This window comes from Cavia porcellus, unplaced genomic scaffold (genome assembly GCF_034190915.1).
Source record: "Cavia porcellus strain 051 isolate PalLab524CR breed Dunkin Hartley unplaced genomic scaffold, mCavPor4.1 scaffold_12, whole genome shotgun sequence".
In the NCBI taxonomy this organism is placed as follows: Eukaryota; Metazoa; Chordata; class Mammalia; order Rodentia; family Caviidae; genus Cavia; species Cavia porcellus.
The window spans coordinates 18,924,147-18,935,401 of NW_026947495.1; the positions used below are offsets into that span (position 1 = coordinate 18,924,147).

At 40.4% G+C, this 11,255-nt stretch overlaps 1 protein-coding gene across 2 annotated transcripts in view; it reads left to right on the plus strand.

The window, feature by feature from the left end:
• Ccdc93 (coiled-coil domain containing 93) overlaps positions 1–11,017 on the plus strand; it is a 78,775-nt gene extending 67,758 nt beyond the window's left edge. For both annotated transcript variants that reach the window (XM_013142499.3, XM_013142500.3), the window contains 4 exons: positions 335–372; positions 1,766–1,850; positions 5,533–5,646; positions 10,622–11,017. In XM_013142499.3, the coding sequence (XP_012997953.2) occupies positions 335–372; positions 1,766–1,850; positions 5,533–5,646; positions 10,622–10,675 (291 nt within the window). In that variant the 3' untranslated portion in view covers positions 10,676–11,017. The remainder of the gene's footprint in view (positions 1–334; positions 373–1,765; positions 1,851–5,532; positions 5,647–10,621) is intronic.
• Positions 11,018–11,255: the final 238 nt, after the last annotated feature.

Genomic DNA, 11,255 nt, shown 5'->3' on the forward strand with positions numbered 1-11,255 from the left:
TTGAAACTGGCTATTGTAAGGACTTTCCAGAGAGTCCTGGTATTAACTTAGCATTTGTTCAGCTGGCATTTAGGGCCCTCCTATATCCTGTGGTAATGCATAATAGGAAAAGAAGTCTCCCATGAGTAGATGCGGATTCCATAAGGAAAATTATGAGACTAAGAACATGTTCCTCTGTTCTTTCTTTCATGTTATTTTAATCTGCGTAAATAAGCTGTATGCTCCTTTTGCAAACAGTATCTGCAGAGGAGCCAGGCTTTCTATGGCTCAGATAGTGTGAGGATCTTTCAGCCTTTTACTTAGAGTTTCCCTTTTTTGTTTTTTATTTCTCCAGATTAGTTTACTCAATTCAATTCATGAGAACTTCTCACAGTAAGTACTTCCCATCCTTTTGTACACACTCTAGTCACGCTACTCTTTGCATTCACCCACCTTGCATTACCATAGTGTGGCAAAGAAAGGTGGATCCAAGGTGTAATGCCAGGCATGTAATTCAGACACTTTCTCCCTTTTTGCTGAGGGCAGATATAGCTAGACTTACATTGCTTCAGTTCCTGCACAAATATAATGATTAGAGTAAATTTTAAAAACACCAAAAAAGAACTCAGTTGCAAAGGTTACCTTTCAAATAATCTGACTTTGCCTGTCTAATTTTTCTATATATCCATTTTATCTAAATTCTGATTAATACACTTTGTTCTTGAGCTTTAAAATTTAGGTAATAAAACCTGTATAATTTTAAAAGTCTTAAACCTTGGAGAAGATTTCATTTTTAAGTTAATGTACATTTCTAAAGTACTGTGTTCAGATATGAATTATTTTCCTTCAAAAATTGGATGGAAGGCCCATCTGTTCCCAGATCATAAGAGCCTTCGAGCATATCCCTGACGGACTGTAGCCGCCACCATCCCAGCGGCCCAGGGCTGGCTCCCTGGATACCAGGTTTTCTTTCTAGCACAAACTTCTGGCCCTCGACAGGTGAGCAGGGACACAGTAAAACTGAGCACTTCATGAATTACAAGTTCTAGATTTTGAGCGTCTTTTCTAATTAAAAACAAAATCCTAACCACCATAGGTCCCTGATAAGATTTGGATTCAGTTAGCACTTTCCAGTCCTGTGACATTTCTAAAACTGGTGCTTTATTTTTCCCTTTCCTGACAATTGAGAGAGCCAGCAGTGTGAGGGTCTTTGTGAAGAGTTCTGTTCTGTCTACTAGCCCTTTGGAAGAATTCTCAGATCCTATGTGTACTTTGTCCCCACTCTGTAGAGCTGGAGGGGAGGAAGAAATATACTGGCACATTAGGTAATCTACTGTTAGTTGCTGCTTCTAGCAATAGAACCCAGGCATTCAAACCCTGGTTTTACGAACACTAAGAACATTTTTATAAATCCTGAGCAGTGTCTCCCAGTTCTCAGATTTTTAAAAACTAAATAGATTTTAAGTTTTATGCAGTATGTGCCACAACTTAAGGTAAATAATTGATGTTATTTGTAGTCTAATTTTACTTTAAAGAAAACACATATTGGTTAAGAAAGTTGTAAAAAAAAAAAAAAAAAAAAAGTAGGAAATAAAAGATTAATAGGTAGTAGACCAGGCTGATTCTCATGCCTCCTCAGAGCTTGAGAACCCTAAATTCCCTGGGCTTGAGGGGCTCCTGTTCTTTGCAAAGGCCCCAAGTCTTAGGCCACATGTGGGTATGGGGCTGCTTCCTTCCATGTCTCCCCTTCTCTTGTGTACTGACTGTAGCCCTGCTGTTTTTTCAGAGCCATGGCCTCTTCTGCTGCCCGGGACCAGTTTTTACGCCAGATGGAACAGATCGTAGAAGGAATTAAGCAAAGTAGGATGAAGGTCAGCAGCTGCTTTTCTGTATTGCAGCAGTTCTGTGGGGGTCAGTAAGGTGGTGCAGAGTAAGTACTCCATCCTGCAATACTCCTTTATTGTATTGGGCAGCTGACTTTGCAGGGACAAGACCTGCTCAGGGCTTCCTGCACTGCGAATTTCAAAGGCTGCTTTTGTTAGTAGCTCATTTATCCTTCTGAGCCTCCTCAGTGAATATTGCTGCCCCATATTACAGATGCAAAGACCATCTTTCCCTAGCAGGCTTCTTCTCTTAGCTAGCCATTTCACCAGATCTCAGCTTTTTGGCATTCTGTCACTACCACTTCATTCCTTAGCAGTCTTGGGATCTAGAGCATTTTGGTTTTCAAGATCTTTCATATAAAAAAGGGAAATAATCACTGACTTCTGCTAGAGTGAGATGAAATGAACCTCAAAAGTCAGAAGGAAATGGAGAGGCACTTTCCAAGGGTATAGGAACCAACAGAGCTTTGCAGAGAGCCACAGTCTGGGGGCAGCTTAGAGTGCCCTGCCTTTGTGGAACCTAATATGGGCCCACTTTATCAATAGGAATGTGGGCTTACTGACAGCTTAAACTGACAGCATACACACAGGTGTAGTTTCCTACCATGTTTTCAGATAAATCCTAATGAGTACTTCCAGATACCTCTTGCTTTCGGTCCTATGTAAAAAACATAACAGACTATAATGCTCATTAGATTCAATAGTAAAATCCTATGGAGACTTAAAGTGTTTCTTCTCATGGTCTTCAGGCAGAGTGCTTTAGTGACTTCAGTTTGTAAACACTTGAAAGAAAGAGTTGCCTCTAGGTCTTGTCATTCTAAAAACATTTTTTATGAGTTAATGGTAAAATGAGTTAAGGGTAAAAAGTGCCCCATATTCCTTTCATTTTAGAAAAATCTCATTAGTGTTTCCATTAATCTCCTCAATGAAATAATGTGAGAAGAAAAAAAAAATACCAATAGAAGAATTATTACTGCCACTATTCAGCCACAAAAATGGCAGGAAACTTGAGTCAGCACATACGAGTAACATGTTAGGCAGGATAGAGTAAATGGAGTCCTTTCTTGGTGATCTTGGGTATGAGGTAAGTGGAACCTGACTGCCTAAAATCCAATGACAGCCCAAATCTCTGTGGTGGACAGTTTCTACCTTGCTACTGCTTCTCCTGAGGGACCCTCCCTTGGTCCTGTGAAAGAACAGCAGGAATTTTATAAGCAGTACTAAAATAAGGTTCCATATAGGGTTTGAATATTGGTTGGAATCAGCTGGTCTCCTTTGAGCTACAGCACTCATTGGAGTAGATGTCATGTTTGTTTAAAAGAAAGAAGAAAGGAAAACATAACCTTCCCTATAATGGTGCCGTAATGGGTTTTGTTCTCCTCCATGTGACAGGTAAAGTCTGTATCCTTCCCAAAGATAGATTCCCCGAAATTGGTGGATCAGGCTGTCACAGGATGAAAGCTACTGTTGGGTACAGATGATAGAATAGGTGTTTATATTCTTTCTGTGGACTTTTGAGCAAAGAGGGAATCATATCAGTAGGTCTTTGTCCCTTACTCAGAGGAAATACAATCTCTGGATCTCTGGAGTTCCTGAGGTGATGAGTGAGGAGTAGGAATGGTTTAAAAGGTCAAGGAGAATTAAATAAGGGAATATGAAAACATTCAGAGATGCAGAATGAGAGATCTGATCTGAAAAAGGGAAACTCTTAATGCTGTCTAGTACATTAAATGTTAAGAAAAGTTGCCTTGGTTGAATAGCAGCTAAGAACCAAATTACGTATCATCCACTTAACATATTCCTCATAGCAAACCCTGTGATTTAGATGATAAAATGCTGATTTTACAGCTAAGGGTGACCTGTCACTCAGAAATTGAAATAGTCTACCCACAATCTACAGAAAAAACAGCTGTAAATTGAACCTTAGCTTCTGGCCTTATGCTCATAGTCTACTATCCCATTGCTGTACTATCCCATAGTAAGTCCTGGATAGATTCATAATTCAAGTGCATTTTTTACATCACTAGAACATAGTTCATCGTAGACAGAATTTTGCTAAAGCCCTGAGAAGAAAGGAGAGGCCTGGGCTACCACCTGTTGTGTTTAGAAAGAGGGAAGGATCTGGCTGTGAGACCCTACCTCAGTGAAAGGTCTGATGACTGGGGGAACTGGGGTCCAGGGGAGTACAGAAGGGGGAGTTGTGACTGGCTGGTACTAGTGATACAGGGACAGCCTCTGACCCTGAGTATGGGAGGGCACCATTGGTATACCCAGAGGGAACTGCCTACTTGGGGAGACCTCGGTAAAGGAAGGTTACCACACTGGAATCCTAGCATAGGGTGCAGCAGGGTCCTTTTGCTGTTTGATGTCCATATTCAGACCTGTTGAAAAAGGAAAGCACAGATCCTGGCTCAGGAGCTGATTCACAGTCTGAATTGGACCATAAGTGCATATGTGAGCTGGACCCCTTGAACAGTGTTGGGGTAGGTCTTAGGGATGCCAGGTTACAGTTCACCTTTGAGGTCGACAGAGGCCCTGGGTACACATAGTGAAGATAACTACTAAGGTATAGCCAGTTGATCTGAAATTTGTTCTTACCAATTATAAATTCCCTTTGATGAGTGAAGCCAGAGGAGGTGTCACGATTCATTCAGCAAGCACCAGGTCTGCACCGTAACTTTTCCTGTGCTCTCTTTTTGACTGGCTGATATCTGAGTCTGTCTTCAGAAGATACAGCACACAACCTTTGCTTGCACTGTAGCAGTGTCACTCCTTAGAGAACCTTGCCTTCCATGCAGTTTGAAGAAGCTGTGTGCCCACCCCATGCTTGTTCGTCTTCAGAGAACTGATAGTGCCTGAGAATTTTAATCTGTGTCTGTTAGATGCTGGTTTAATGTCAGTCTCTAAATGTACACTGTGAGGGCAGGACTGCCTTATTCGCTGCTACCTTTAGGTATTCCATAGGTTTTCAACCAGTGTTTATTGAGTGAGTAAGCTTTTGGGTACCTTACAAGAGCCTCTTTAAATCAAAGGCTAAGATTCTGTTTATGAGATCAGAACCCTGGAAAAACCTTTGTTTTCTATCAGTAGAAAGATGAATAAGCAATGATCAGGAACACTATACAGTTTTAAAAATTATAAAGAGTTTGCAACATCGGACTAGATGATACACAATTTTATTATATAACATACAGCTATATAAATTACAATTTCTCAGCCTCAACACAAGAGGTACTTTGGGCCAGAGGTTCTTTGTGGTGGGGTGATTCTCAGCATTGTAGGATGTTTTGCATCTTTGCCCCAACCAGTGATACCAGAAGCAGCTTCTCACAGTTAGAACAATCAAAACTTCCTCTAGACATTGTCAGATGCCCTCTGAGGGCAAAGAGGCACCAGTTGAGAATCACTATTTCAATTTCTGTACATTGTGAAGCTGTTTATAGTAACAAAAAACAGTTGTCATGCATTAATGTTCAGTTAATAAAGTTTTCCTGAATGAATTATAGAATCTCTGTCATATACAAATAATTTAGCTAACTGCAAACATTTGCAGAAGCAAAGTACTGGAAGGGAATCCATGAAAGTGTTAATGGTTGCTATTTGTGTGCTGCTGGCACCTTTCTCAGAATGGCTTTTTATCACCCACCGTTTCCTAAAATGTTTTGAACAGATGGAGAAAAAGAAGCAAGAAAATAAAATGAGAAGAGACCAGTTGAACGACCAGTACTTGGAACTGCTGGAAAAGCAGAGACTATACTTTAAAACTGTGAAAGAGTTTAAAGAGGTAAGTGTAAGGTTTGCCAGGGCACAGAAAGGTGAAAATGAGATTTATGTTCACCTCCACATGAGCCTTTCAGAGCTACAGCAGGGATTTTGTTTGTTTGTTTTTATTTTTATTTTGGTCTCGTTTTCTTGTCTGTGGTGAGAATAGCAAGTTGGTGGTGTGATCTGCCAAGACAGTGTAGCACCTAGGCATTGACAGTTGTTCTCGGATCCATATGTAGGATCTGCAGCAGTACCCCAGTTCATGAACACTTCTGTTTGCAGACATTATGCAGAGTCTTCCTTTTGTTCACAAACTCCACGTTGAGTAATGAACACAACCATGGCCATCTTCCTCAAAATAGTAAAACAGATTATGTTCATAAATCGAGGTGTCACTGTTGTCATACGTTGTAAGATACCTCACATCTTTATTTTCTTTTTCCTAACATTTATAAAGCCTGTTAACTAACAAGTACAATGGCTTCATTACCCCACATCAAGAGTATTTCCTGTGGGTTTACATAGAGAATAAATCTTCTCTCCTGCTAATTTCAGGATAGGAATGGATCTGGGGAATCTGAGTAGGAAGAGAGAATTGTAACATATGGCAGGGTTGAGAATGAACCCTACCGTTTACACTGTGCAGCCATACCTTTCAGCACTGGTCAGTCTTTGCAAGCCCAACTGCCTCCATGGTGGTTCTGTGGGTCAGATGGGAGAGAGAAAATACATCCAGCATCCAACTGAATTCTGTTTGTCCATTATTTTTACTCCCTTCATTTGGTTATGGAGTGTCTTCATTTTTCCAGGAAGAAAAATGGTAGCTTTTTTATTAGATTTTCCACAAAAAGAGAAAGAAAGAGACAGGCAGATTACAGACAGGCAGAGTCTCACTAGCCAGGAACTCCTTGCATCTTCCTGAACTAAATCCATCAGGCTTTGGTGAGGTCAGAGGCTGCTGAAAATACAGGGGAATTAGAGATAGGTTTTATCCTGGTGCTTGATCTAAGGAATAAGAAATGTAATCTTCTGTGACAGTAGTTTTGTTCAAGACTTTCTGTCTTCTCTTCCAGTCTTTCCCCTTTCAACTTGTCCTGTGTGTTTTTTGTGTGTGATTTTTAACTTTTGGAAATCACAACCTCAGGCATTTCAAAATCATACATCCTTTTAAATATTCTCATAGCTCCTGCTGTACTCTTGGGAATAACCCAAGTTGTAAAACAGACTAGTTGTTGTCTCCACAAGGAGCTTACATTGCAGTGGGAGAGAAAGATAAGAAGCTAAAGAATAAAAACAAACTCTAGTAGGAAAGACATACTAAATAATTTCTCAGATTGCCACGTGAGTGAACCAATTCAGACAGCACGATCAGGGAAGGACTCTGTAGACGAACAGAGCTCAGGCATAGAAAAGCAAGTGCATGTGGGACAGCAAGAGGTTAACTGTGAGGCAGCCAGGGCCTTCCTGGCGGAGGACTGACTGGCAGAGTGGTTTGAGCTGAAGTCTTTGTAGAACCAGCGAGGAAGCTCGCAGGGCACAAATAGGACATGCTGCTCTCCTCTGTAGTGCTTTCTTCCCTGTAACCCAAATAACTCAAAAGAAGAAAAGGCTGAGAGAGAAGCGTTACATTTCAAATGTTGCTTAGACATGCCAGCAGCACTGCTCTTTTGACAGTGTGGAAGCAGAAGGCAAGCAGTAGAGAGTAAATACAAGCTCTCAGAGTTGGAGCAAACAAGAACAAAATGCTCGCACTGCAGGCTCTCTGGGCTAAAGGCTTAGGTGACCCTGAAAGAAAATGTTCCTTCTAAGTTATTGAGCTTCATGGTTCCCCTTCAGGGCCCAGCTATTATCACCTCAGAGACTAAGTCCTCAAAAAGAGATGCTTGCCCATGCCTAAGTTCTTTTCAATGCAAAACAGGGGGTGGGTGTGTTATTATATAATGTTTGTACACATTTTATTTAACTGTGTTTTACTTTTAACCAGGTAACTTGCTCTCTTGCTTGTGTGTATGCATGTGTGTGTTTTAAAACTTGCCTTTCTCTTTAAAAACAAGTATTAGTAGTCTTTTTTTTTTTTTTAACCATTTTGCTTGGCAAAAATTTTAAATTAACAACCACTTCTCAGCATTCCAAAATCTTAAATTTCCTCCCACTACCTCCCCTGAGATAATCTGGAGCCACTGTAAGTGATGAGGAGGCATTGACAATGGGGTTTTCTGGCTGTTCACAATTTCTACCATACTTTGAGCCAGAATCATTCTGCTGTACTCTGTTTCACAGACTGAATTCCAGGTTAAGATCTCTTTTGTGGTAGAGTTAAAAAGTCAGGCTCTCATCCCGCGTGGTATCTTCTCTCAGAATCTTCTCTGCTCTTTACTCTTTACCTGCCTCTCCCTTGCTTGTTTGGCTCTCTCTTTCTGTGTTCTGAATTTTCATCTTGGCCCTCTAACACTTGTAATGGACAGTAATTCTTCATGGGAAGCACAATATTGTCATCTAGATCATGGAAGCCTTTTGCTGCTTCCACAGTTGGGTTTACTGGGTTTGGATTAATCCACATTAATTGAACACCACTGATGCCTCATGAAAACTGTGTAGACACTGTGTCATGCCCTTATCCTGAGTCCTAGCCACCTCTGATATTAACAACTTTTTAATTAGAAGCTTTGGATTTTCTCTAAAAATGATGTTAACTTGCCCATTCTAGGAGAGTTTATTAACTACAAATCTGCTGGGGAACAATACACACTGTGCTCTGAAATCACCTGAATCACTGTACTGTACCGATTGTGTCACTAAACCAGCTTCCCAAAAGATCATAAAACTAAGATTTAAGTTCTCGAATGGGACTGGCGAGTGCAGACTGTGTTTTTACGGTGCTACCTTTGGAGACATAATGTTGAATGAGCTGTGCTCACTGCTAAGTACTGTATCTGGTGGTGCATGGTGGCTGATGATCTCAGCAGGAAAGAGCATGGCCATAGTGGTCTCAGCAGGAAAGAGAGGTGATGAGACATTTTTCCTTTTCCTGTTCTAGAAAGAAGTACGTTCGGGGCCCTTTTTGTATTTACTTTGAAGAAAACAAACAATATCATTCTATAGTCTACAAAAAAGTTTTAGGGAGATTTCATGAAATTTAATCAGTGCTCACACATGGCAGGTGACAGTCTAGGATATTTTTACTGAAAAAATGCAAACAAACACAATCTCAGTATAGTTTGATATAAATTATTCATGGTGGGGGACTTTTATGGCAGAAGTATTTTAATGCTGCTGAGTTGTTTTTGCCTCATTTAAACCATGAGGTAGAATGACAGTTGAAACCTTACTTAGTGTTCTATATTTTTATTACAAAAAATCTCCAAAAATACACAAAAGTAGCAACTTAAAACAATACAGTGGTATAACTACTTGTTTTATTCCATCTCTTCCTCATTTCACTCATTTTTTTAAAACTGAGTGCCCCCCAAAGAAAATCTCAAAAATTCACCTTAAAACTTTCTTTACTTTTGTAATATAACAGATAGACTCCAATATCACCTTATTTCTTTTCTCAATCCCAAAAAACATTAACCACCTCTCCCTCTTAAAAAGTGCTTGAAAGATATCAGAGCATGTTGGTTCTGACTTTCTGACATAAAAATCCACGCCTCCTCTCAACCTAGGAGCCCAGCTTTTCCCACCTTTCCAAGTAGAAGAGATTCTAAATTCTGGGGTGAACCAGCACTTGTCTTAAGGAAGCTAGGGTACACGCTTGTTGCAGCTGTGCTGCTTCAACAGTAGGTTGAAGAGTAAAGAGCTTCTGGAGTGCTGGGAGCTTAGCCCAGGGAGATGGAAACGACTTCGGTGTCTTCAATGCAGAAGGTTTGGGGGTGAAAGGAAACTTTTCTCCTGTAGCAAATAGGTCTCCAGGAAAGTCTGACCTCCAGAGGCTTGATTACTGCCACATCTGAATCCTGGTGATGCAGTTGGGAGTTGGAGGCTTCCTAGCAAGTGAAAGTGTTAAGCTAAAAGGACAGTGGAAACAAAGGGTTAGAAAGTGCGTAGCAAGACTTTCAAAGAAGGAAAGACCAAACAACACAAAGGTGATGTGGCTTGTGGTTAGATACTCACAAAACCTCATGCAATAATAGGTGGAACTTTTCCAGTGGTGGCTGGATCTAGAGTGTGTGGTGCTGAGATTTAGGGTGTGTAATGAGTAAAAGAATCCACTATTTGGTTTGGCATCCAGTCTAAACCTAGTAGCCTAACCTAAAGTCTAAACCTAGAGTATAAACCTAAACCTAGTAGTCTAAACCTAGAGTATAAAACGGCAAGAGAGAACCTAAGATCTCTTGGACTTGCTTCTTCACTACTTTGTTGGTTTGCTATCTTCTGCCCACCATGAACTGTTTCTCCTCTGCAATACCTTTCTGCCAGGCCATCTTGCCATGGGTCAGCCAACTACATACTGAAACTTCTACAAACTGTGAGCCAAAATAAACCTTTTCTCCCTTAAAGTTGAGTATAGTCCTAGCTTTCACTGTTAGAGTGTAAGTGTATGGAGTTTTGTTTGCTTGTTTTTTCCTATACACTAAGACTACCTAACTTACTCCCTTAGGGTCATGTCTCAAGGCCCCTTCTGATTTCTCACCAAGACTGGTGGGTAGATGTCTGTTTTTCTGCTTCTGACACATTGAAGATTTTAGAAAATTTCAAAGCCCTTTGGAATAACAGTGCCTAATCTTCTCATTTCTTTAGTCTGACAGCCTGGATATTGAGCAGCATCATAACCTGTTTTCGTTTTGGATATAGGTCAATAGGTATTGGGAAGTTGCATCATGCTGGCATATGATTCAGTTGGTTTTACCATGCTAGGAGTATAATTTAGTTGGTCAGGTGTCTCCTATGGGACTTGGGCAAAAAGAAGACCATCTGGCCCTGATAATGTCATTACTATTAATGACTAATGTCATTACTACTTCTTTTTAACACCCTCCCTGTTTCTCCTCTAGGAGGGTCGAAAGAATGAGGTTCTGCTGTCCAGGATGAAAGCAAAGGCTTCCTGATCACTCCTGGCCATTTTCGTATGTCACTGATTTTTTATTTAAATGCCATGTATCAACTACAGACATGAAATGGTTCTGAAGGCAACAGTAGAGAGGTACAGGTGTATTAATTTCAAATTCCTGAATGTTTTCTCTCTCTGCTACTGTTTCATCTCTACTAGCTGTTGATGGAATAAAAAAATGTAAACACTGGCTTGGATAACACCCTGTTGTCCTGTGAGGAAATGTGAGGAGTGCTTACTGTCTATGTCCACTCAACTTTTATCCCTTCAATAATATTGCACTTTTTAAGGTACTTATATTTGTATAGACTCTGAATAAAAAATTCTTTTGTCCTGCAAATATTAATTGAGCAACCACTAAGAAATAAACACAGAGGGGTATTCATCAAAATATAAATCACACTCTCCACTCACTTAGCAAATGGTGCAGGGAACAGATGTAGCCCACTGGACACCAGAACTTGGCCATCTGAGGTTTGCTTTGTTTTGTTTCAGTAAACAGAAGGCTAATGAGTGAATGATATGCCCATGAGAGTGACAGTCATGTGGCCTTTCACCTCCCCTGATGCCTTTTGTTC